Source organism: Rhinatrema bivittatum, chromosome 1 (genome assembly GCF_901001135.1).
Source record: "Rhinatrema bivittatum chromosome 1, aRhiBiv1.1, whole genome shotgun sequence".
Taxonomy (NCBI): Eukaryota; Metazoa; Chordata; class Amphibia; order Gymnophiona; family Rhinatrematidae; genus Rhinatrema; species Rhinatrema bivittatum.
The window spans coordinates 187,540,684-187,567,172 of NC_042615.1; the positions used below are offsets into that span (position 1 = coordinate 187,540,684).

General features: G+C 46.6%; 1 protein-coding gene and 1 non-coding gene across 4 annotated transcripts in view; both read left to right on the plus strand.

The window, feature by feature from the left end:
• Positions 1 to 26,489, plus strand: part of ADGRA3 (adhesion G protein-coupled receptor A3) — a 462,035-nt gene that overhangs the window by 182,507 nt on the left and 253,039 nt on the right. For all 3 annotated transcript variants that reach the window (XM_029590300.1, XM_029590282.1, XM_029590290.1), the window contains exons 6-8: positions 4,327 to 4,487; positions 22,966 to 23,179; positions 24,779 to 24,943. In XM_029590300.1, the coding sequence (XP_029446160.1) occupies positions 4,327 to 4,487; positions 22,966 to 23,179; positions 24,779 to 24,943 (540 nt within the window). The remainder of the gene's footprint in view (positions 1 to 4,326; positions 4,488 to 22,965; positions 23,180 to 24,778; positions 24,944 to 26,489) is intronic.
• Positions 2,579 to 2,651, plus strand: TRNAK-CUU. Its single transcript has one exon. It is a non-coding gene; the product is annotated as a tRNA-Lys (tRNA).

The window sequence follows — 26,489 nt, forward strand, 5'->3', positions numbered from 1 at the left end:
GGTGAGGCTGAGAGGCAGCAGGTGCAACCTTGAGCACGGTGGTGAAGGTATTTTCCCTCTTCCCCCCGCAGCCGGAGACCGCCCGGAACAAGACCGGGAAGCACCGAGACAAGGTAAGGTAAAAATCTATTTAAAAGTCTCCGGTCTCCGAAGCTCGAGGAGCTGCACAGGTCACCAGCCGGAACCAGCGCCACCGGGTTGATCTGCCCTAGCAGGGCTAGACCTCTGTCAGATCCGAGGGTCCTCCCACATGGAGAACCCTCCGAGGTGGTCGCCATATTGTCCCCGTAGTCACCGTCACCATTTTGCTCTGTTCGCCGCTCTGTCTGCCATTTCAATACGTGCGCACAAATACCTTGTGTGCACAACGTTGCATAGCCACTCGCTTACTGTGCCAGGCGCATAACTTCGACCTGAGCGCACAACAGCGCGCACATCTCCCTGAGCACACACCAAACCTACGTGCACAACTTTGACGCACACCGGAGCGCACAACTGTATTTTACGCGCACAAGCCATGGCACCAACAGAAATAAACTCAAAGCTCAGGGCCTTTGCCCAGCATGCCACATTGGAGCTGCACAAAAATGATGCATGAGTGTATTTTCGAGGGATATAAATACCATGAACAAATAAACAAGATATCACCTCTAATGAGCCAATTATACCATATTATTATCTCTAAATATCTTCAAAAAAAGACTCTCTCTAAACAATTGATTAAGTCTGAATTTCTCAATGGAATGGAGAGCTGGATTTTCACCACAAACAATTATTAGGAAAGAAGAGGAAGGTTTCATACAATTTCGCTATATCACTGCATCCAGCAATGTACAGCAATTCTAATCATAAACCAACCTCCTCCAACCCGTAAGTTATTTTTTTATTTTTTAGCGTGTGTAAGTTTATAGTGAGTATTGTGAGATAAAAATTCTTTTTTTTAAGCTCTATCTACCCGATTGGGTTTTTGTATAAAGTCTTTTTCTCAAGATGCCGAACTATTCCCAAAAACGCCGACACATAATCTTTTCAAATATTAACAAGACGCTATTGTATGGGGTAACTTCCCTTCAACTTATCTGTGTGTGTATTCGTTTGTCAAGTCCGTATCAAAATGGCGACCATATTGATGGCGGATTAAAAGTTGAGGAAAAGCCGAACATTAGCAACCACCGGACCAAAACATCTTGTCCCCTGATGAAGAATCGAGGATTCGAAACAAGGCCCTGTTGGGACATCGATACGGACTTGACAAACGAATATACACACAGATAAGTTGAAGGGGGTGAAGCAGGTGGGGAAGTAGTCTGTTGTTTGCCCCCTGTCTCCATGGACTCTAAATCTGAGAAGAAAGAGCTTCGAGCCTGAGAGATTTGGAGCATGGCTTTAGATGCTAGATTGCCAGGCGGTGGATGGACTTGTCCTTTATTGACTGGGGGTCCTGTAGGTAATGCTGCAAGTAAAATGTCCTGCGCTGCTGTCCGATGTAACTGAGGACATGGCTGTAACTTTTTGGTCTGTCTGAGCTTGGCGAGAACACATTCCACTTTGGGTGATGTCACCTCACTTGTGTGGCTGATTTGTCCTAATTTCTATGAAGAACCCCTGTTAAGAGGTAAGCATATTTATTTATTTATTTGCTTTTTTTATACCGACATTCATTTCAAAATATCACATCGGTTTACATTGAAACAAATTGTCAACAAATATTATTGAAGACCTAATACAGTATAACAGTTCAAAAACAGCGTGTGGAATAAGAAACAAACCCCCCCCCCCAAAAAACTAATAATTATCAATAGATTAATATAGAACTATATAAAATAATAACCTATCATTATCAAACCAAAATTCAGTATCTCATCGAGAATAAAAGGAACAAACCGTATATAAGGGGATGAAATCTATCGAGTTTATTGGGGGAAAGCTTTGATAAAAATCCATGTTTTAAGGTTTTTTCTAAAGCTAGATGTGGAAGGGTCAGTCCTTAGTGGCGATGGTAGGGAGTTCCATAGAGTAGGACCAATTATAGAGGGGGCCCGATTTATAGTAGCTGTTTTGAGAATTTTTTTGCTGTAGGGAATAGAGAGTAAACCAGTGTCTGTAGAATGAAAATTTCTAGTAGAAATACAATGATATAGTGGGTTTTGTAACCAAGATGAGTCATCATTGTACAGTGCTTTATGAATAAGCATAAATATCTTATATTGTGATCTAAAAACGATGGGAAGCCAATGTAATTGGTGCAAAGTTGGAGAGATGTGTTCAAATTTTCTGCAATTTGATAGGGATCTAGCGGCAGCATTTTGAAGCAGTTGAAGCAGTTTAATTGTGGAAGCAGCCAATCTATTAAGATGGAGTTGCAATAGTCCAATTTTGCACAAATTAAGGCTTGTAGTACTGTTCTAAAGTCAGGAGGATGTAGTAACGGTTTCAATTTTCTTAGAACTTGAAGTTTATAAAAACCTTCTTTAATTAGATTTTTGATGTGAGCTTTGAAATTAAGTTCTTTATCAAAGGTAATTCCAAGGTATTATCTTCTGTGTTTCATACTGTGTTTCATACTGCTGTTCTCCAAGCCTGACTAGCTCAGTCGGTAGAGCATGAGACTCTTAATCTCAGGGTCATGGGTTCAAGCCCCATGTTGTGCGAATGGGTATTCACTTTTTCTATTTCAGTAATTCATTAGGAAACCTACAAAAATGTTAGTGAAGCATTGGGTAGTTGGCAGGTTCTTATGGCCTGAATTGGCAACTGTTGGAAACAGGATGCTGTTCTTGATGTATCGCTGGTCTGCACATTTAAAACTAATCGGAGAAAGTTCTTTTTTACTCAACGCACAATTAAACTCTGGAATTTGTTGCCAGAGAATGTGGTTCGTGCAGTTAGTATAGCTGTGTTTAAAAAAGGATTGGATAAGTTCTTGGAGGAGAAGTCCATTACCTGCTATTAAGTTCACTTAGAGAATAGCCACTGCCATTAGCAATGGTTACATGGAATAGACTTCGTTTTTGGGTACTTGCCAGGTTCTTATGGCCTGGATTGGCCACTGTTGGAAACAGGATGCTGGGCTTGATGGACCCTTGGTCTGACCCAGTATAGCATTTTCTTATGTTCTTATACATTGTTCAGAACAATCGCTTGGTAGTGACACTTCTATGATGTTCTTTTTTCTCCTTTACCACAATGTCCAGTATTCTAGCATCAAGCTGTTTGTTGGTTGGAATTGAATGTTCCAGATGATTACAACTTCTGTCATGGTTGTGATCTCTGTGTTTTTGTGTACATCGTTGTTAGTGTTCACACAATTTCTAGTGGATAAGCCATGCCACCTTTATTTGTCTTTCTGTATAAAGGATTTCTGACATCAACATGCCATAACCAGTAATATGAGATGTGTAGCCATTTCCAGTTTTGTGTTACAGAATCAGAATTTCTTGTTTTACTAGTATTTTCCATGCTGGATGTGAACCATTTTGTCCATAATCTACTGCCCTGTGCTGCAATTATCCATTTCTCATCTTTAGTTTTAATTTCTCCTGTTTAACCATTTCTGTGTCAGATTTTGATATCCGTGTGGTTGCTGAAGTGTAGGGCCCCAACTTTTCCTCTCAGTGCCTAGTCAAGACTCTCCATCCCTGCAGCAGTGCTTTCTGCTGCTTCTGTTCCCCTTTTCTTTCTTCTAGCACTTCCCCCTTGTTTCTCCTGTTTCACCCCTTTGTTTTTATCCCCCTCCTTCCTATCCCTTGCAGTGGCCAATATAACAATAATGCTGGCTGTAAAATGTGAATAACAGTTGGGGTGGGAGGGGGAACAGGCAGGAAGTGCATCTTCTCCATGTTGCTGCTTCTGCTACCTATTGACATCTTAAATCTGAGAACCATTAGGTCATGGGGAAAGGTGGGAACAGCAGCAGAGGAGAGGGATATGCTTCCTGCCCTCCCCTTTATATGGCTACAGATATGAAATTGCTGACTTGTGCTGTTTGACTTTGGCATGCATGCAACACTTGAGCTACTGAACAGTTTGGCTTGAGGACTGCATGCAGGTCGTAGAATGAATATTCCTGATGTGATATTTGAGCTGTGAAGTCAAATAGGTCACTTCTGAAGAAGAGACTGACCTATGTGTTCTGGGAAATGCATATATTACAATTCCTAATAGAATGATTCACATTGTACACAAAATCTGTTTTTTTTTTTTTTTGTGAGGACCAAAATGTGTACTGGAACCATTCCTTGTAAGGACTGATTGAAAGAATCTATATAAGAACTGTTCTTTTGTGTGTTCATTGCAGTTTTTATAAATCTAATTGCTTTATTACAGAGAATTTCAAACTGAATATTTTTTATGTGACTGTAATATACTGTGGATGTTCCGGTGGATAAAAGAAAGAAATGTAACAGTGAGAGAAACAAAGTGTGCCTACCCCAAATCTTTGCAGGGGCAACCTGTGGTTGGTGTCAGACAAGAATTCCTTACATGTGGTAAGAGAAATCATACGAATTAAAGCATAAGTCATTTACTGTCTGAGACTTTGTATATACTGTATTTGTTATACATATCTTACATGCCATTGAGTTTCTTGTAAAGGGGATATGTCAGTGTTGCGTACAAACCTGCCAAATAGTTTGCAAGATGAGCAGATTGCAAGAGAGTGATTCTATATGCCAGAATGGCACAGTTCACCACCAACATGTGGTGCTTTAATCTGTGGGAGGGATGGCTAATGGTGGTGCTACAAGTGCCAGCCTGGAAATCCTAGATGCCATTAATTACACATTAGGTACAGTAGAGAGAAAATATTTGTGAACCCTCTAGGATTATCTATTTTTTAGAACAGTGCATACTCAAAATATGATTAGATCCTTATCTAAACCCAATAAAAAAAGAAAGATAACCCCATTGAATAAATAACTCAGACAAAAAGGATACTTTTGAAATGCTTATTCAACAAAAAGATTCAACAATAAGTATCAGTGTGTGAAAAAGTAGGTTAACCCTTCCTTCATTCAGTTGCTGGTGGCACCTTCTTGAGCAGCAATAGCTTCAATTAAGTGTTTGTTGTAACTGTTGTTTAGTCTTTCACATTGCCCTTAAATTTTGGCACTTTCATACAGAACTGTTTCAGTTTTGTTCATGCAAGGAAGTCCTCAGATGTCACATAAGAACATAAGTGCCATGCTGGGTCAAACCAGCATGGAGTCCCACATGCTGTCTATGACAGTGGCCAGTCTGCATCACAAGTACCTGGTAGATCCCCATTTCCTAGAGTGTAGCAGATGGACTCAGGACCAATGGGTATAGTGTGCTCCTGATAACAGTTGGAGACGGAGTCAGATTTCATCTTACGTCAGCACTACATATACCTGTGCACGAGGCTTTGCTCTCCAGTTTTTTCCGTCTCCATAGCAGTTCGGGACTTCACACATGCACAGCGTTAGAAAACCAAACTCCAAATTTAAAGAAGAAACAAAAACTTACCTCCAAAATGAGCCCCGTTCTCCTGCGGTGATACCTAAGGGTCCCTCCCCCAGTCGAGATTTCCTGAGGTGATTTCCGAGATCACTCAGAAGTAAGCCTCGGTCCCGGCGTGGACTTAGTCCCCGGGAAAGGGAGCGGCTGAGAGGCAGCCTTGGTCTGGTAGCTGACCTGGCTTGGACTTAGCCCTCTGAAAAGGGAGCGGCTGAGAGGCAGCGGATGCAGAACAGAGTGCGGTGGTGAAGGTAAGCTGAGATTCAATGCCAAGAAGTGCAGAGTCATGCACATGGGGTGTGGAAATCCGAAAGAACTGTATTCGATGGGGGGAGTAGGGCTGATATGTACGGAGCAGGAGAGAGACCTTGGGGTGATAGTCTCTAATGATCTGAAGTCGGCGAAACAATGTGACAAGGCGATAGCTAAAGCCAGAAGAATGCTGGGCTGCATAGAGAGAGGAATATCGAGTAAGAAAAGGGAAGTGATAATCCCCTTGTACAGGTCCTTGGTGAGGCCTCACCTGGAGTACTGTGTTCAGTTCTGGAGACCGTATCTCCGAAGGGACAGAGACAGGATCGAGGCGGTCCAGAGAAGGGTGACCAAAAAGGTGGAAGGTCTTCATAGAATGACTTATGAGGAGAGATTGAATAATCTAAATATGTACACCCTGGAGGAAAGGAGGAGCAGGGGTGATATGATTCAAACTTTCAGATACTTGAAAGGTTTTAATGATCCAAAGACAATGACAAACCTTTTCCGTTACAAAAAAATCAGCAGAACCAGGGGTCACGATTTAAAACTCCAGGGAGGAAGACTCAGAACCAATGTCAGGAAGTATTTCTTCACGGAGAGGGTGGTGGATGCCTGGAATGCCCTTCCGGAGGAAGTGGTGAAGACCAAAACTGTGAAGGATTTCAAAGGGGCGTGGGATAAACACTGTGGATCCATAAAGTCTAGAGGATGTGAATGAAGAGAAGAGGCAAGGGGTGGCTTGCTTGCGGGAATGACGGCTACTACCTGGAGATTAATATCCTTATTCAATAAACATACACACAGTTAATGTGACTCCAATATTGCTCTATGCTTCAACGGCAAGAGGAAATGTGGAAAAAAGGATTTGCATCCACAAAAAAGCAGGGGAGTGGCTTGCTTGTTACGGTGGTTACTACCCCAAATCAAATAAGCCTGATACTTCACTTTCAATGCACATCCAGCATAGCTCTCTCCTTCAATGGCAGGGAAAATGAAGAAAAGATGATTTATATTCAGCATCAACCAACAAGGAATGAATTACATAGTCTGGGCAAACAGATAAGCATAGGAGTAGCTGGCTTGTTACGGCGCTTACTACCCAGGAATCAATTAAGCCTGATACTTCACTTGCAATGCACATCCAACATAGCTCTCTGCTTCAACGGCAGAGAAAATGAAGAAAAGATGATTTATATTCAGCATCAACCAACAAGGAATGAATTACATAGTCTGGGTAAAAAACTAAGCATGGGTGTAGCTTGCTTGTTACGGTGGCTACTACCCCGAATCAATTAAGCATGATACTTGACTTGGAATAAGTATCCAGCGCAGCTCACTGCTTCAGCAACAGAGGGAATTAAGTAAAGAGGATTTTTATTCAGACAACTAACAATGGCTGAATTGCACATGCAGGGTAAACAAATGGGCGTAGCTTGCTTATTACGGTGGTTACTACCCCAAACCAATTAGCTAGATACTTCACTTAGATGCAGCTCCAGCACTGCCGTCTGCATCAATGGTGGGGGTGGAAGGGAATTGGAACCAAAAAGTTACCAATAAGGGCCCTGACCTCAGCGGTCAGAGTAACAGATTATGAAAACAAATAGGTGTGAAAGCTTGCTGGGCAGACTGGATGGGCCATTTGGTCTTCTTCTGCCGTCACTTCTATGTTTCTATGTAATTCCCTCTCCCCCCGCAGCCAGAGACCACCCGGCAGGGGACCGGGAAGTGCCGAGACAAGGTAAGGTAGAAAACTTTCTCTAAGTCTCCAGTATCTGAGGCACGGACAGCTGCACAGATCGTCCCTCCAGCGTCTGTACATTTGGGTTGAGCAGCCCCGTCCGGACTAGACCCCGAGCTGGCAAGAGGGTCCTCCCACATGGAGAACCCCTGGGGGGGCCGCCATCTTACCGCGTGGTTGCCGGCGCCTTTGCCCCCCCCCCCCCCCCCCCGGTTGCTGCGTTGTCCTCAAAACTGAGCCGTGCGCTCAGTGGCCAGCTGGGCGCACAAAGTACTTGTGCACTTAGCGGCATGCGCATCTACGCCATGGGCACAGTGGCACACACATCAGGGCCGGGCGCACAGCAGCACGCCCAGGGATGCCAAGTGCACAACTAGGCCCGCACGTACAGCCACGCGTGCATCTTCTGTTCCTACACGCACAACGTAAGTGCACCCGGAACGCATAACCAGGCCTCCCGGTACGCGCACCTGTACAGGATACATGCACAAATCATGGCACCGCCGTCCAAGACAGCTAAAGGTCCAGTCCTCTGCCCGGCATGCCAACTGAGAGTGATGCAGCTCAAGGTGACATCCGCCCTGTGCCTGCTATGTGAAGAAGCTCGGGGGGAGCCGAGACAAGGTCCCCCTCAGCCTGTAGAGGACTCCGGATCCACCAGCGATACTACCCCGGACCTCTCTATTCCCGACTCGGAAACTCCACAGTGGGGGCCCTCGGGGAGCACCGTCGGACCCAATGCGGTCCCAGGCAACTTCATCTGGGCGGGATTCTTCGCTGAGCTGCAATCCTACATCCACGCACAGACAGGGCCACCAGCGGCACAACCGCAACCCCCGCCAGTGGTCCAGAACCTCCCAGGCCCCTCCCGGCCTCCACCAGATGAGCCTCCCCTGGACAAATACCTCCCCTTAGGGGACACAGATGATGTGGTGGAGGAATCAGAACCCCTGGAAGAGGGGGGACTCCCTCCAGGAACGGAACCGTATCACACCATGATGTGCTTCTTCCCAAAAGACAAATTATCAGATCTCGTAGCCACGAGTCTGAAGGCATTGGCCATCCTGGAAACATGCAACACAGCAGAGTCCAAGGCGAGCCCCTTCCTGGCCAGGCACCGCCAGACCTCACGCCATTTCCCTACGCTACAGGCCGTACAATAACTGATCGACCTGGAATGGGACGCCCCAGAGGCCACCATTAAGGGAGGTCGAGCCCTAGAAGCTCTCTAATCCTTGGACCCCGCTACGAAGGAACTCTTGAGGTTTCCCAAGGTCTAAACCCTGGTCTGCGCCACCACAAAGCGCATTACCATACCAGTCGAGGGAGGAGCTTCACTCAAGGATGCCAATGACAGATGGCAGGAATCCATCCTCAAGCAGTCTTACGATGTATCAGCTATGACCTTACAGATCGCTGCCTGCTGTGCTGTGGTATCATGCGCCTGCCTGGCTATGGCCAGGGATGCAACTATGCCAATCGAGGCATTAGACCCAGCAATATCATTCCTCATGGATGCGACCTCAGACCTGGTATGCACCTCAGCCAGGAGCCTCTCGTCCATATTGGCAGCCAGAAGACAGCTTTGACTCCAAAGCTGGTCAGTCGATGCGTCCTCTGAGATGAGGCTCACGAGAATGCCCTTTAGAGGAACACTCCTATTCGGAAGCGACCTGTACAAATTAGCCGACAAATGGTGCGAGTCCCCAGTACCCCGTCAGGAGGTACTGGGGACTCGCGAGGAGGACAGGAACAAGAGGAACCAACGCCCCTCTCCCCGGGCACCCAAGGGCAGAGGATCCCAGTGTTATAGACTATACAAAAACACTTACCGAGACCCCTGCCCCGCCGGCAAGGGGCAGTCCTTTCGGAACAGACACAACAAAAGAGGAGCCGGCTCGGGACCAGTCCCCAGCCGCAACACGCAAAGAGAATCAGCAGACCCATCTACAGGAACAGATCATAGGGGGCAGGCTTGCCCTATTCTACCAAAGATGGGTCGAAATAACATCGGACAATTGGGTCCTATCCATCATCTGAGAGGGATACTACCTGGACTTCCACAGCATCCCCTGGACAAGTTTGTGATTTCTCCGTGCCATGGCCCCCTCCAAGAGGAAGGCAGTGGAAACCACACTATCAAAACTACTCACCCTAAAGGCAATAACACCGGTGCCCATGCACCAACAAAATTCTGGGCACTATTCCATCTACTTTATCGTGCCCAAGAAAGAGGGAACATTCCGGCCCATACTGGACCTCAAGACCGTCAATCGCTCCCTGAAGGTACCCCGCTTCCGCATGGAAACCTTGCATTAGGTCATAAAGGCAGTACAACCGGGAGAACTCCTGACCTCCCTGGATCTGTCAGAAGGCTATCTTCACATACCGATCCATTGCCTCCATCAGCGTTTCCTACACTTCGCGATATTGGGCCATCACTACCAGTTCCAGGCCCTACCGTTCGGGCTAGCTACGGCTCCCCGAACGTTTACCAAGATCATGGTGGTAGTAGCAGCGACACTGAGGAAAGAAGGGATCCTCGTGCACCCGTACCTGGACAATTGGCTGATCAGAGTGAAATCGCCAGACGAAAGCCATCAAGCAACCACCAGAGTCATGGAACTACTGCAGAACCTTGGGTGGGTCATCAACACACCCAAGAGCCACCTGCAGCCCTCCCAATCTCTAAAGAACCTGGGAGTCCAGTTCGACACCAAATGGAACAAAGTCACCCTCCCCTCTACAAGGAGAAGGAGATTGATGGAACAACTACGAGCATTGTTGAACTCCACTCTTCCCATGGCATGGGACTATCTCCAAGTCCTCGGACTCATGGCATCAACCATAGAAGTCGTCCTGTGGGCAAAGGCCCACATGCGGCCCCTACAACATTCCCTACTGTCACGGTGGAACCCGATGTCTCAGAACTACTCTGCCCCCTCTGGCTACCGGCGAAGGTTCGGAACCTACTACAGTGGTGGCTACAAGAAGACCATCCGAGAGAGGGAACAAGCCTATCCCCACCGGAATAGACCTTGCTCACCACGGATACGAGCCTGTGGGGATGGGGAGCCCCCTGCCAGGAGCTAACGGCTCAAGGGCAATGGGACAAAGAAGAGTCGGCATGGAACATAAACCGACTGGAAGCCCGAGCAGTCAGACTAGCCTGCCTACGGTTCAGCCACAGACTCCGGGGCAAATCAGTCAGTCATGTCGGACAACGCCACAACAGTGGCCCACATCAACCACCAAGGGGGAACCAGAAGCCAGCAGGTGTCCCTGGAAACAGAGCCCCTAATGACGTGGGCAGAATCAAAACTACAGGAGATATCAGCTGCCCACATCACGGGAAAAGACAACGTCACTGCAGACTATCTCAGCAGAGAGAGTCTGGATCCAGGGGAATGGACACTGTCTACAGCAGCCTTCCAACAGATAGTAAACCACTCGATCTTCTGGCAACCGGGTCCAATACCCGGGTTCCTAAGTTCTTCAGCCGAAGACGGGAACCGCTGTCCCAGGGAATCGACGCCCTCATCCAAACCTGGCCACAGGACGACCTACTGTACACCTTCCCTCCATGGCCACTACTGGGCGGAATCATCTGCAAGATAGAACACTACAGAGAACTGGTACTTCTAGTGGCCCCGGACTGGCCAAGAAGACCGTGGTATGCGGACATGCGAAGACTTCTAGCGGGAAACCCTCTATGCCTACCTCCACACAGGGATCTACTCCAGCAAGGACCGATCCTCCACGAAGACCCAACGAGATTCTCGCTTATGGTCTGGCCGTTGAGAGGTCTCGTTTGTAAAAGAGTGGATACTCAGGACCAGTGATTGACACACTGCTCCGAGCACGCAAGTTCTCCACCTCCTTAACATATATACGAGTTTGGAAAATATTCGAAGCCTGGTGTGAGGACCGTGACACACCCATGATCCTGGAATTTTTGCAGGACGGCGTGAACAAAGGGTTGTCCCTCAACTCCATCAAGGTGCAACTGGCTGCTCTGGCCAGCTTCAGACCCAGGGTTGACTGCACCAGCCTAGCAGCCCACCCAGACGTCTCCCGCTTCTTAAAAGGGGTCAAGCACATTCGGCCACCCCTAAAGTGACCGATACCCCTATGGAATCTAAATCTAGTGTTAGACTTCCTAGCGGGAACTTCGTTCAGACCAACTCGTGGTCTGTCCTATGGCTCCTGACCTTGAAGACTGCGTTCCTCGTGGCAATCTGCTCAGCCCGTCGAATCTCCGAACTTCAAGCACTATCATGCCGGGAGCCGTTTCTCTGATTCACGCCGGGATCCATACAGCTGCGCATGGTACCCTCCTTCCTGCCAAAGGTGGTTTCTCACTTCCATCTAAAGCAAACCATCTCGCTGCCATCTCCAGACGAGCATAAGAACTCAGACTCACGCCTTCTTCGCTACCTGAATGTCGGCAGACTCCTAGTCCGATACCTGGAAAGATCGGAACCTGTGCGAAAGACGGACCATCTGTTCGTTTTTCACAGCGGGAAGAAACAAGGAGAAGCGGTCTCGTGGGCAAACATAGCCCGCTGGATCAAAGAAGTAATCAAGGTGGCCTACGTAGAGGCAGGCAAGCCTCCACCTCTACAAGTCGAGGCCCATTCCACAAGGGCCCAGGCAGTGTCCTGGGCAGAAACCAAGATGCTGTCACCCGCAGGGATCTGTCGGGCGACAACAAGGTCCTCCATCCACACCTTCTCGAGATTCTATCGCCTGGATGTTCAGGCCAAGGAGGACACAGCATTCGCAAGGGCAGTACTAAATGGGCCACGGGCAGCCTCCCACCCAGTTCGGGAGTAGCTTCTGTACATCCCATTGGTCCTGAGCCCATCTGCTACACGCTAGGAAATGTAGAAATTACTTACCTGATAATTTCATTTTCCTTAGTGTAGACAGATGGACTCAGCCCCCTGCCCATGGCTGCCTTGCAAGGGAACTTCCCCCCGAGTGCAACACAAGCACGGGTAAGCCAACCCTTACCTCTAGTTCAGACACCTATATTACCATCTCGGTTGAGTGTCCTAGCGGTCTCCAGCTAGAATCCACGTCAACCAATTCAAGTTAATCAAGTTACCCAAGTTAATAAAAAAATTATCCAAACACATATATCCATAATTGCTTTTCGAGGAGAAAACTGGAGAGCAACGCTCGTGCATGGGTATATGTTGTTCTGACATCAGATTGAAATCTGACTCTGTCTGCAACTGCTATCAGGAGCACACTATACCCATTGGTCCTGAGTCCATCTGTCTACACTAAGGAAAATGAAATTATCAGGTAAATAATTTCTACAATAGTTGATTTATTTCTTGTATCTCACTCTTGGAGGTAAGTGTTGGCTTTCCCAAGTCTACTTGGCTAATAACTGTTTCCTTTTCATTCTGTTACACTAGTCCAGACAAGTCAGTTGTTCCCTTCTCCCAGCACAGCCTTCTCTGTGATGTCATCACTACTACATATGTGTGGTGCAGCCCAGAAAAAGCCAGTATTCTCTGCCTCCAGCAGATGGTAGGACATACTGGTTCTTTTACAGGATTTTGTTCACTGGACCTGCCTTCCTTGTTGGGATTTGTTAAGGCAGGGTCTTAGATTTCCCTGTGCCCAGAGGGCTTAGGTGCCTGGTTTTCCAGATTAGTGAGCTCTACTGTGCAGACTCTCAGCCCTAGTTGGCCTCGGTAGAGCCAGGGGGTTGCTTGTAGCAGATTTTAAAAATGAAAAGGATACTCTGAGCTTCTCCCTCTCCTTCCTTCTGCAAACTTTCTTATAAAGATTTCGAGAGGAAAAAAAAAAGCTAAAATGAATGAGCATTTTCAGAGGATTGGTTGCTGAGGAGTGGTGTTCTGGATCTGTGGGTAAGTTGATTTGTGCATCACAGGGGGAGACCTTTCCACCGGCTCCAGTATCTCACTGATCCTTGCAACTTCAGGCAGGTCCATAGATAAACCCATCCATGGCTTTTCCATGATATTTAAAGGAGTCTGTAAATCTTCTAGGATTTTTCTTCTTCACCTTGAAGTAGAGGACAGGTTATTAACAGAAGGGTAAGCTCCTGAAAATGGTCTGAGAGGGATAAATAACCTTGATAAGTTGTATCTGCTTTTGCATGATGCCATACAGCACTTTTAGATGCCACAGGTTGATGTAGCATCTAAAAGTGCTGTATGGCATCATGGTTTCCCTGTACGTACCAGGATTATTCCAGACTGTGGGTTATATTCCCTGTCTAGCAGATGGAGTTAGAACCAAAAATTCCCAGGGGAGGACCTATATAGCCTCGCCTCAATCCTCAGTATAGTTCTAACTCCAGCAGATTGAGCAGGGGACATGGTGGTCCCCAGCACTCTTCTAGTTTTATTTTCTCTTTGAGGAATCAATTAAATAATATTAGATAAAGGTTTTCTTCTAAGGGATAGGTTCTGTAGTGTTCTGACAGGACCACTCCGTTCAAAGAGAGACACTGTTTTCCAGTCAGGAACTTGCTGACAGGCTGTGTTTTTTGCCTGTCACTTTATTTCTCTCTTCCTATCTTTTTGGTTTTTTTTTCCTCTTCCTTGCCTGGCTAGAGTGTGGTAAGTGTTATTTTTATTTCATTTACAGTCGTTGGTAGGAACAGGAATTTATGAGGGGTGAAAGTCTGTAGTGCCGACCGCTCCCCCTAGCCCCGGAGTTTTCCTTTTCCCCTCCTCCCTTTCAGGGAGTGATTGGAGTTCCCGCCCTGCAGCTCTGCGACGACCCATTCCCCAGAGCTGCTCACCGTCGGGACGGCGTTTTTCCCCGACGGTCTCTTGGGGACGGTGAGGGGTCCGGAGGCCGAAGAGTTTTATTAATTCGCCGCTTCAGTTGTTGCCGCGCGCCGCAGCCACCCCTCCCCTTCCCTCCCGCCGCGATGCAAAAATTGCCGAACGGCTCCGGAGCTCGGCACGGGCTTCAGCAGACCTCAGAGGGATTTTCTTCAGCTTTTCCTGAGGGGGAGTATGGCTTACCTGGTAGGCAGCTTGGAGGAGAGTCGGACCGCGCTGGCAGGAAGCGGCATGCCCCGTTTCCCCTCAGCGCGGGAACGGCGGCCATTTTCTCAGCTGACTCGGAGGCAGCTCTCTCTGAGGAGGACGTCGACGCTCCTCTCCAGGTTTCCTCTAACAGTATGGAGTTTCGGAGCGCAACGGACCAGGGCAGGCAAGGGGACGACGTCTCGGGGGGCCCCTCATCAGCACTTCCCGCTTTTTCACCAGAATTCATTGTTTTAATGCACAAGGCATTTTTACAGAGCAGGGATCCGAATCTTGGAATTTGGGGTCCCCCTCCCCCCAAACTGGCCTGCTTGACACAGCTTTCGACGGCAGACCCTCCCTTAGGGAGGGCTTCTTTGCCCACAGGGGGTGCGGGGTCCACTCAGCCCCCCCCCCCCCGTGGTTCCTTTACTGCTGCAACAACCGTCGGGGATCCATGGCAAGATCCAGATGCGGATGATCCCTCCCTGGCGGCCCAGGTAGAAGGTGACGACCCGAGGGTCCTCCGTATTTTTCAAGCAGCGGAATTTGATGATCTCATCCCCCACATCCTCCAGGAAATGGACATTGACCCTCCTCCGGATCCTGTGGCTCAGGATCTGAAGATTAAGAAAGGGGATCCTCTCCTAGCGGGCTTATGACCTCTAGCGAAAGCTTTTCCCACGCATCACAACATCTTGCAATTGATTTCAAGGGAGTGGGATACTCCTGAGGCCAATCTTCGAGTCGGTCGAGCCATGGAAAAGTTATACCCTCTCCCCACTGATTTCTTGGAGATTCTTAAGGTTCCTGCTGTTGATTCAGCAATATCCGCGGTCACGAAACATACTACCATCCCGGTCACGGGCGGGACGGCATTGAAGGATGTCCAGGATCGCAAGCTCGAGGTTTTCCTCAAGCGTATCTTCGAAGTTTCAGCGTTGGGGATGAGGGCTGCTATCTGCAGTTCCCTAGCACAGCGAGCAGCTCTGCGTTGGGTACAACAGCTTCTCACTTCCCAATCTTTGCCACAGGCAGAGACTATTCAGGCTGATAGACTTGAAGCGGTGGTTGCCTATGGAGCTGATGCTTTTTATGATCTGTTAAGGGTCCTCGCTCGTTCCATGGTGGCGGTGGTGTCCGCTCTTCGTCTTTTGTGGCTACGCAACTGGGCGCCAGATGCTTCGTCTAAGACGTGCCTGAGTTCCCTTCCTTTCAAGGGTAGGTGCCTATTTGGGGAAGATTTGGATCAGATCATCAAATCTCTTAATGAGAATGCGGTGCACAAGCTACCAGAAGATCGTCCACGTTCTTCTAGATCTTTTTATTCCTCCAGAAATAGGTACCGGAATCAACGGAGGTCGCGTCCTACTAGAAAGCAGACACCTCGGGCTCCTTCTACACGATCACACACCTGGAACCGGTCCTTTCGGGGGCGCCGCCACGGTAAGGATACTCAAGGGGCAGGTCCTTCCTCGAAGGCTTCACAATGATGCCAGAAGGACCCAAGAGGGGATCCACCACCTGGGGGGTCGCCTTACTCTCTTTTACAAGGAGTGGGCCCAAATTACGTCGGATCAATGGGTGCTGGACATCTTAAGACAAGGCTACGTATTAGATTTTGTACATGAACCCCGAGATCGTTTTCTGTTTTCTCCTTGCGGTTCCCGTCTCAAACAATTAGCAGTCCGACAGACTCTCGATCGTCTGCTACAGCTGGGGGCGATAGTACCAGAAGCGGCCTCCGATCTGGGAAAAAGTCATTATTCAATCTACTTCGTGGTTCCCAAGAAAGAGGGCACTTTTCGACCTATCCTGGATCTCAAGACGGTCAACAAGTGTCTCAGAGTTCCTCGTTTCGTATGGAAACGCTCCGTTCAGTGTTAGCAGCCGTGCATCCGGGAGAATTCTTGGCCTCTTTGGACCTTACAGAGGCATACTTTCACATCCCGAACCATCACCATCATCAGCGCTTCTTACGCTTCAAGATTTTGGGACAGCATTTTCAGTTTCGTGCTCTCCCTTTTGGTCTGGCGACGGCTCCGCGTGTCTTCACCAAGATCATGGTAGTGGTGGCGGCGGCGCTCCGCAAGGAGGGTATCCTTGTACATCCCTATCTAGACGACTGGCTCATTCGGGCGAAGTCGAGGACGCAGGGTTACCGTGCTGTAGACAGGGTAGTACAGCTTCTTCAGTCTCTGGGATGGATCGTCAATTTCTCAAAGAGCAAACTGATACCGTCCCAATCACTGGATTTTCTGGGAGCACACTTCGACACCAGCCGAGCCAAGTTATTTCTGCACCCGGACAGAGCTCGGGCTCTGCGTGCTCAGGTAACACGGTTCATGGCACTAGTTGCTCCCACGGCGTGGGATTATCTCCATGTACTGGGAACCATGACCTCAACAATCGATTTGGTTCCGTGGGCCTTCGCTCATCTCAGGCCTCTCCAGAGGTCTCTGCTTTCACGATGGAACCCAGTGTCGAGAGATTTTCAAGCAGTACTGCCCATCCCGGATGTTGTCTTGCTCAGCTTACAGTGGTGGCTGGACCCTCAACAATTAGCTCAGGGAGTGTCTCTACAGAACCCGGATTGGGTGGTCGTCACCACGGATGCCAGTCTCACCGGCTGGGGGGGCGGTCTGTCAGGACAGGTCTCTCCAAGGCCGATGGACGATGGAACAGTCCACTTGTCCCATCAATCGGCTGGAGACCAGAGCAGTCCATCTAGTGCTGCAGGGGTTCTACCCACTGGTATGCAGTCGAGCGGTTCGGATTCTTTCGGACAATGCAACCACAGTGGCGTACATCAATCGCCAGGGGGGCACCAGAAGCCATCTAGTCTCGTTGGAGACCGACGAGTTGATGACATGGGCGGAGCTATACTTACAGCGGCTAGCGGCTTTGCACATAGCGGGCGTGGACAACGTTCAGGCAGATTTTCTCAGTCGACAACACCTGGATCCCGGAGAGTGGGAACTCTCGGAGGACGCAATGCGAAGGATAGTACAGCGTTGGGGGAGACCCCATGTGGATCTAATGGCAACCGCGACAAATGCAAAGGCCTCCCGGTTCTTCAGCCGCAGGCGAGAGCGCGGCGCGGAAGGAGTCGACGCGCTGGTTCTTCCCTGGCCTCGACAGTGTCTCCTGTATCTCTTTCCTCCGTGGCCTCTAGTGAGCAAGGTTATCCGACGGATAGAGACGCATCAAGGTCCGGTGATCCTAGTTGCACCAGAGTGGCCTCGTCGACCATGGTTGCAGATCTTCTCAATCTGGCAGTAGACGGCCCTCTTCGGCTCAGTCATCTGCCACGTCTTCTTCGCCAAGGACCAATATTTTTCAAGGAGGCAGATCGCTTCTGTCTTGCGGCTTGGCTTTTGAGAGGCGTCAATTGAGCGGCGTGGATATCCAGAATCTGTCATCTCCACGCTCCTGAAAGCTAGGAAGACATCCACGTTGGTTACTTATGTCAGAGTATGAAAGGTTTTTGAGGAATGGTGCGAGTCAAAATTGATTCTACCAACGCAGGCCTCAGTGACACATGTGCTTTCCTTCCCACAGGCTGGTCTGGATTTGGGCCTTGCCTATAATTCTCTTCGTGTGCAGGTGGCGGCGTTGGGAGCCTTCCTACATAGTAATGACAGGGAGCTCCTGGTCTCACATCCAGATATCCTACGTTTTCTAAAGGGGGTAAAACACTTGAAGCCTCCAATTAGGCCACCTTGTCCTTCTTGGAATCTCAATTTGTTACTCCGGGCTCTATGTGCACTGCCTTTTGAGCCTCTGACTTCGGCCACACTCAAGGATGTCACCCTTAAGACCATCTTCCTGGTGGCGATCAGCTCAGCTCGTCGGATCTCTGAACTACAAGCTCTATCATGTAGGGAGCCATACCTTCGTTTCACGCCAGGGGGAGTATCCCTGCGGACAGTTCCATCTTTTCTGCCGAAGGTGGTCTCGACTTTCCATCTCAACCAATCGATAGAGCTTCCGTCATTTTTATCCTCTGATTCTTCTGACCTGCATCGGTTGGATGTCCGACGTTCTTTGATACATTATTTGGAGGTCACTAATAAATTTCGACTCTCCGATCATTTGTCCTTTGGTCGGGACCCAGGAAGGGTTGCATGGCATCCAAACAATCAATCGCTCGCTGGCTGAAAGGAGCGATTATAGCCGCATACATCGGAGTGGGTAAGTCTCCACCTTTAGCTGTTAAGGCGCATTCTCTCCACGCTCAAGCGACGTCGTGGGCGGAAAGTTCTGCAGTTTCTTCTCAGGAAATCTGTAGGGCGGCCACATGGAAGTCTCTCCACACTTTCGCGAGACATTATCGTCTAGACATTCGCGCGCCGTCTCACGGTCAACTTGGAGACAGGGTCATACGGGCAGGGCTGTCCGCGACCCACCCATGATGGGGAAGCTTTGGTACATCCCACAGTCTGGAATGATCCTGGTACGTACAGGGAAAAGAAAATTATTCCTTAATTGCTAATTTTCGTTCCTGTAGTACCATGGATCATTCCAGACCCCTCCCTGGTTTTGGGGGTTCTTTGTGGGCCATCCCTGCTTTCCTGTCTTCACAATATTTTCACTCTGTATCTCTAGTTATTGCGAGCTGTGTCTTTGAACACAGTGCTGTTTGCAAGTTCTCAGTTACAGTTTTTTGAGTACAAGTTAGTTGCTGTCACTTACAGCTGTTATTTTTTCTCTATATTTTTTAGATTAATTGATTCCTCTGGTTCTGTCTCTTCTCGTCATGGCTTTGCTAGTCCAGTTACTGAGGATTGAGGCGAGGGAGGCGTGGCTATATAGGTCCTCCCCTGGGAATTTTTGGTTCTAACTCCATCTGCTGGACAGGGAACATAACCCACAGTCTGGAATGATCTATGGTACTACAGAAACGAAAATTAGCAGGTAAGGAATAATTTTCTTTTAGTTTTAATTATTAGTTTTAATTTGATGTTTCTGCTGTTTTTGACTTTTATTTGTTTTGTGGATTTTTTTTTTATTCATCAGATGTTTCGAAATATTTTATTGGTGTTTGGAAAATTTAGGATATTCTATTTTATGACTGATTTTACTATTATGATTGATTTCTTGATTTTATTATTTAATGTTTTATGAAGAATGGTGATGTTTCTGTTTTTCCATTGTTGCGCTGCTTATTAAGGCTGTCTTGTTGTGGGTTCCAGTTCAGTTAAGAACATAAGAAATAGCCATGCTGGGTCAGACCAAGGGTCCATCAAGCCCAGCATCCTGTTTCCAACAGAGGCCAAAACCAGGCCACAAGAACCTGGCAATTACCCAAACACTAAGAAAGAACCCATGCTACTGATGCAGTTAATAGCAGTGGCTATTCCCTAAGAATAAATTGATTAATAGCCATTAATGGACTTCTCCTCCAAGAACTTATCCAAACCTTTTTTGAACCCAGCTACACTAACTGCACTAACCACCTCCTCTGGCAACAAACTCCAGAGCTTTATTGTGCGTTGAGTGCAAAAGAATTTTCTCCGATTAGTCTTAAATGTGTTACTTGCTAACTTCATGGAATGCCCCCTAGTCCTTCTATTATTCGAAAGTGTAAATAACCGAGTCACATCTACAGTGTAAATAACAGAGTCACATCTTCTCAGTATGTTTCTATTTATACTTTCTGGTCTCTTTAGTCTGTATTTGCTCAGGGTCTGTCTGTGTTCTCCATGTGTGACCGAGGTGAGTATTCTAATATCATTTAATTTATCTAGGGATCTATAGCAGTCTGATTTGTTCTGTTTTCCTAATAGGTGTATTGGTGTGTTCTGGGTCTTGGTGTAATATTTACAGTGTTGCCTTTTCATAGATAAGGGTGTTACTGCTTGAGTGCTGGAAGTTAGGGTTGTTTTAATATGGGAGGTTTACTATATTGTAATGGTAATTTTGTTTATTCTGGGCTTTCTGAAGGCCAAGCCCACATGCAGCACGCAGTACAAAATGTCTAATTCCATAGGAATTCCAAGTATCTTTTTTGCAGTGTTTTCTGGTTGACACCACCACAGTGCATGTAAATATAATACGCATGTTGTAAATGATGATTTTGCCTCAGAAGACTGTACTTGTGAATGTTCTTTGTCATGTAAAATTTGTTATAAATGCATAATTTGTGTGTAACTGTAAAGGTTGTGGGAGTGTGTGTGAATGTGGTGGTGGGGGGGGGGGGGCGGGGTGTGCAAGGCTTCCCTAGGGTATGTAATACCCTTCCCTATCCCTGAGTTACAGGGGGAGGGGTGTGTGTGCATGTCGATTTTTAAAAATAAGATTGCTGGAGGGTGTGTGTGCATGTCGATTTTTAAAAATAAGATTGCTGGAGGGAGCTGGGCTTTCTTTAATGGGCTTGGGACAATGAATGGGGGGGGGGGGGGCAGCACAGTAATTGTTCGCACAGGACAGCAAAAAAGCTAGCACGGGCTCTGGTACTATGCGTGACGTACTCATTGATTTTCTGTTCTATGTATTCTGCAGAAGCAAAAATATTTAGTGTAATCATTTTGGAAGGCTTTAGTAAAAGACTACCATGTGAAAAGTTGACTGTGTTCCTCACTTTCGGAAAATGTAACAGATGAGGAACTTTTGGATCCAGTTAGAGCTTAGAGCTTTACAGTTACACATTATGGGGCGGATTTTCAGAGCCCTGCTCGCGTAAATCCGCCCAAAACCGGGCGGATTTACGCGAGCAGGGCCCTGCGCGCCGGGAAGCCTATTTTACATAGGCCTCCCGGCGCGCGCAGAGCCCCGGGACTCGCGTAAGTCCCGGGGTTCTCGGAGGGGGGCGTGTCGGGGGGCGGGCCCGGTTGTCGCGGCGTTCCGGGGGCGTGTCGGCAGCGTTTTGGGGGCGGGTACGGGGGCGTGGCTTCGGCCCGGGGGCATGGCCGCGCCCTCCGTACCCGCCCCCAGGTCGCGGCCCGGCGCGCAGCAGGCCCGCTGGCGCGCGGGGATTTACGTCTCCCTCCGGGAGGCGTAAATCCCCCGACAAAGGTAAGGGGGGGGGTGTAGACAGGGCCGGGTGGGTGGGTTAGGTAGGGGAAGGGAGGGTAAGGTGAGGGGAGGGCAAAGGAAAGTTCCCTCCGAGGCCGCTCCGATTTCGGAGCGGCCTTGGAGGGAACGGGGGGAGGCAGCGCGGCTCGGCGCGCGCAGGCTATACAAAATCGATAGCCTTGCGCGCGCCGATCCAGGATTTTAGTGGATACGCGCGGCTCCGCGCGTATCTACTAAAATCCAGCGTACTTTTGCTTGAGTCTGATGCGCAAGCAAAAGTAGGCTGATCGCGCTTCTTTTAAAATCTACCCCTATGAGTATTTGACTGTTTTAGGGAATCAGTGACTTTATTTCATTAGGAAAAAAGCTATACACTCTCTCCAACATAGGGGATATAGCCTCATTTCCAGGGCACTGTATAACATGTATTTATGGAGAATAGAGAGAGAGAATGGAAAAAAAAATTATATATATATATAATATATATATATATATAATTTTTTTTTCCATATATATATATATATATATATATATATATATATATATATATATATATAAATAAATAAATAAAAGGTGGTTTATCCTTCCTGATCGTGAGTAGCAAGGATACAGTAGTGGTGCTGTGATGCCAAATATTAATCAAAGGACCAGTCCTGCTACATTACACCCAGACGTATCTACAAATTGCATTAGAGTACATGTGTAACTTGAGGGCTTCTGAAGATCTTGTCCTTCCAAAAAGTTATTCCCCTCTAATTAATTTTTTTCTTCATAGTTTAAGCTCTGATTATTTGAATGAGAAGAGCAGTATCCCATAAGGAATAAAACATCTTTATTTGAAAACCATTCTTTATGATTGAGCAGCAAGAAGAAACCATAATAGATAAATTCCTCACACTGTATATAGAATAAGACTACAAAGCCCATCTAGTCTGCCTATATTTTTTGTGTACTGTTTTCCCCTCTTGGTCTTATTTCCAAGGATTCTCTGCATATCTCGCAAGCTTTCTTAAAAATGTGATATTGTTTTTGCCCCTTACAGTAAGTATCTGTTGGGTTGCTGTTCCATGCATCCTCACAGCCATTTTTTTTAAAAAGTGCTTTCTTATGTTACTCCTAAGTTTATCCTTCTTCAATCTCCTGTCATAACTCTTGTATAACTACCTTTCCACTGAAAGGTGATATTCTTTGTTAAGGTTTTAAATTAATGCCAAGTACTACAGGTTCAGGCAATTATGCTTTTTCTATAGCTGCCATAGTGTCTTTGTAACAGCACTGTAAAAACTATACCTGACTCATTAATCTTCTGACAGTGCCCACAGCTGATCAGGTGTACAAACAGTTCTCTATGTTCCAGTTTCAGCGGAATTCAAAGTTCTGAAAACAGTGTTTTGTATTATACTTTCTGGTAAGGATAAGTATTTTTAATTAATATACTTTTTTTTTTTTTTCTAGAACCTCCTCTTGAATTACCATCCTTCTCTATGACCCCATCTCATCGTCAAGTTGTCTTTGAAGGAGACAGCCTGCCTTTTGAGTGCATGGCTTCATATATTGATCAGGATATGCAGGTGTTATGGTATCAGGATGGGAAGATGGTGGAAACAAATGAATCCCAGGGTATTTTTGTAGAGAAGAACATGGTCCATAATTGTTCATTGATTGCAAGGTAAATTTCTCAACAGTTTGGACCGTCCTGTTTTTAATTTAAATTGGTATATTACTATGCTTGTACAGGGTGGCCCATGGAAAAGTAGCCTGCCTACAATGCACTGGTACTATAAATCAACTCCTTTCTTTTTGATCCATTTTTATAACTTATTGCAAGTGGACAGTTTTTAATTTATAAAATGCCTTACTGTGTATACTATTTAAGAGAAGTGAATCTATTTAAAATTTTGTGGCCAAAGTTAAAGCCACGTTGTATTAGAATACAATGGCAGAATATTGCTTCTTTACCACAGAACCAGGACTACCTGCCTAGTGCATTGTTAGTTTATGAACCACTGAACCAAGAAATTTGTGTGTGTGTGTGTGTGTGGGGGGGGTTCAGTTACAATATTTTTTATCTGGCTGTTTCCTTTGCTATTTTGATCTTCCAACTCAATCAGAATCTGTTTTGTATTCCTTCTCCCAACTCAGCGCAACAATCTCAGTAACCATCCTTGGCCCAGGAGGCCACAAATCATGGCTCCTAAAACCCAGCTAATGGTGGGCCTTGATTCTAGCCACTAGATATGTTTGTTGATCAGTGGATGAGATTGCCTAGAGAATTTTAAAAATAATGAATTAAAAATATCATTCTTAATGGATACAGGGTAAATATTACTGCTTAGATAGTAGTATACTTTTTCAATGCTGTGCAGTACATAAAAGATCCCTTCTACCGCCCCTCGCTTATTCTTAAAATAAAACAACTTTTCATTTTCCTTTCCTCTGTTTTTGTTTTAACATCTTTTAAAAATGTGATCTGTAATACTAAAATAAGAAAATACTTGCTGCATAATGTGAACTCTTAATTCTGAATTGTCAAATGGTTTGTGATGTTCCAACATACAAGGGCTTTGAATGAAAGCTGGCTGGGTGTAAACAAATGTTGCAGAAACAGCAGGGTTGTGTAGGGTGGTATTAAACATAACAAATTTTGTCCTTCTCCAGTGATAGATTTCATTTTTTTTGCCACCCCTAGGCACTGTTGGTGTTGTTGCTCCCCCGACCTCTGTCCCCAGGTCGAGAGGTTTGGATTAGGGATCAGATCAGCATTTCTTTGCTCTTATCTGTTTATTCCAGCCTTCCTTCCCTACCTGTTCTTTGCTATCTGCCTGGGAGGGGAGGGGCCTGTTGTAGGAGATAAAGGACAGTTTTCTGCTGAGTGAGACTCAATGCAGCTGGGAGGCAGTGAATCAGCAGGCTTAGCACCCTAGGCACAGGGCTAGGATGCCTATTATAAAATCCAGGCCTACCCGCCCCTTTTCTAGATGTGACCTTTAAAGCAAAGTTACCAACCTACTCCATTTTTTTTAGGATAGGGTGATCAAGTCCTTGTTTTACCCCATGAACATGCACTGATGTAGTCTATGGGCACTTTGCTCCATACCAAAAGGAATTGTTTTCACAAATCTTTTTGGCACATGGAATTCAAAGAAATTCAAGGACTTTTAGTGAGTTGAGCCTCTTTTTCTTTGGTAAACATGACTAGAATATTGTGGTAAATTTTGTAGTTATTGAATGCATGTTAGGTTTATGCAAATTTCATTTCTTTTCCTAGTGCCTTGATCATCTCCAATATCCAAGCCAGATCAACAGGGAACTGGGGTTGCCATGTTCAGACCAAACGTGGGAACAATTCTAGAACCATAGATATTGTGGTGTTAGAGAGCTCTGCGCAATACTGCCCTCCGGAGAGGGTGGTTAACAACAAAGGAGACTTCAGGTCAGCAACAAAGATGGGAATAAATGGAAAACAGAGCTATGATTTATATGCAGTATCCTCCTGCTTTTGAATGGAGGAATTATCTTTAAAGGTACCTGAATGGTAGTGTGTCCCTAGGTGATGAAACGTGATGTGCCTCCCTTCTCATCAGATTGCACTTAATTAGAATGTGATGAAAGAAGTGAAGTCTGAGGTGGAGTGAAATGTTGAACTTCAAGGCTATTTAACCTGAACATGTTCATTAATTTCAAAAGCAAACAATGTTTGACTTGTTTCTCATGAAATAAATAAACCAGCTCTTGGTTTCACTTGGTTTCCTCTTGCAGACCACCCTTGATGCCAGATGATGATTTTATTTTTTATGTACACAGTCTTCTCAAAATGAGCTTGATTAACCCCTATTTATGAGTTAGAAAAATTTCTGAATAAAATGTATTACATCAAGTAAATAAAATTCATACATTTCTGCTACGGAGAAGCCAACTGTGTTTCACTTTTAAGACAATCTTAAGGGTCCTGGTTATTTGTGTAGGCTTCATTTACTGTCCATTGTTTTTGGGATCTAGAGGACAAATTTCTTGGATTGTCGAACAGATATTGGATACAAGTACAAGAAAATGTATTCAGAACACGAGAAGAGAGGAGTAGTATTCACATAAAAAATAGATGAATAAGTAGTGATTAAAAAGGTGAATATGGCAAGACCTAAATATAAGGACCGGAATGGAGACAAGGGAATTCTGTTAGCAGTGTTCTTAGCACTATGACTGATGGATACAATAAGCCCCAGAGAAAGCAGAGGAAAGGAAGAGGGGGAATGATAGAATCATAGACTTTGCTACATTACATTTTATGATTGAACATGCAAGTGTGGATGCAGTGATGAGTAGATGAGAAATTCAATTGGTCATAAAGCCAATATGCAGTGATGGAGACTCCTGGAGCTATGAGCAATCAGATATGCTCTCTGGGTGTTTCAGGATCGCCTTTCCAACCAGATCATCCTGATCCAGACAGACAACCAGGTGGCCGTGTGGTACATCAACAAGCAGGGAGGGACAGGCTCCTACCTTCTGTGTCAAGAAGCTGCACAGATATGGGCGGAGGCCTTTTCCCACTCGATGTACCTCAGGGCCACCTACTTGCCGGGAGTGGACAATGTGTTGGCAGGCAGGCCCAGTTGCACTTTTCAGTCGCAAGAGTGGTCTCTCAACCCCACAGTAGCAAACTCGATATTCCAACGTTGGGGTTACCCTTACATAGACCTCTTTGCGTCACCTCAAAACCGCAAAGTAGAGAACTTTTGCTCGCTCACTCGCAGCCATCGTTCACTACCAATAGACGTGTTCTCCCTCTCATGGGCCACCGGTCTCCTCTATGCATTCCCTCCACTTCCACTTCTCTCAAAGACTCTCGTGAAGCTACGTCAGGACAAGGGAACCATGATCCTGATAGCCCCTCATTGGACACGCCAAGTGTGGTTTCTGATTTTTCAGGACCTTTCCATTCGCAGGCACATTCCCCTGGGGAAGGACCCGCTTCTGAT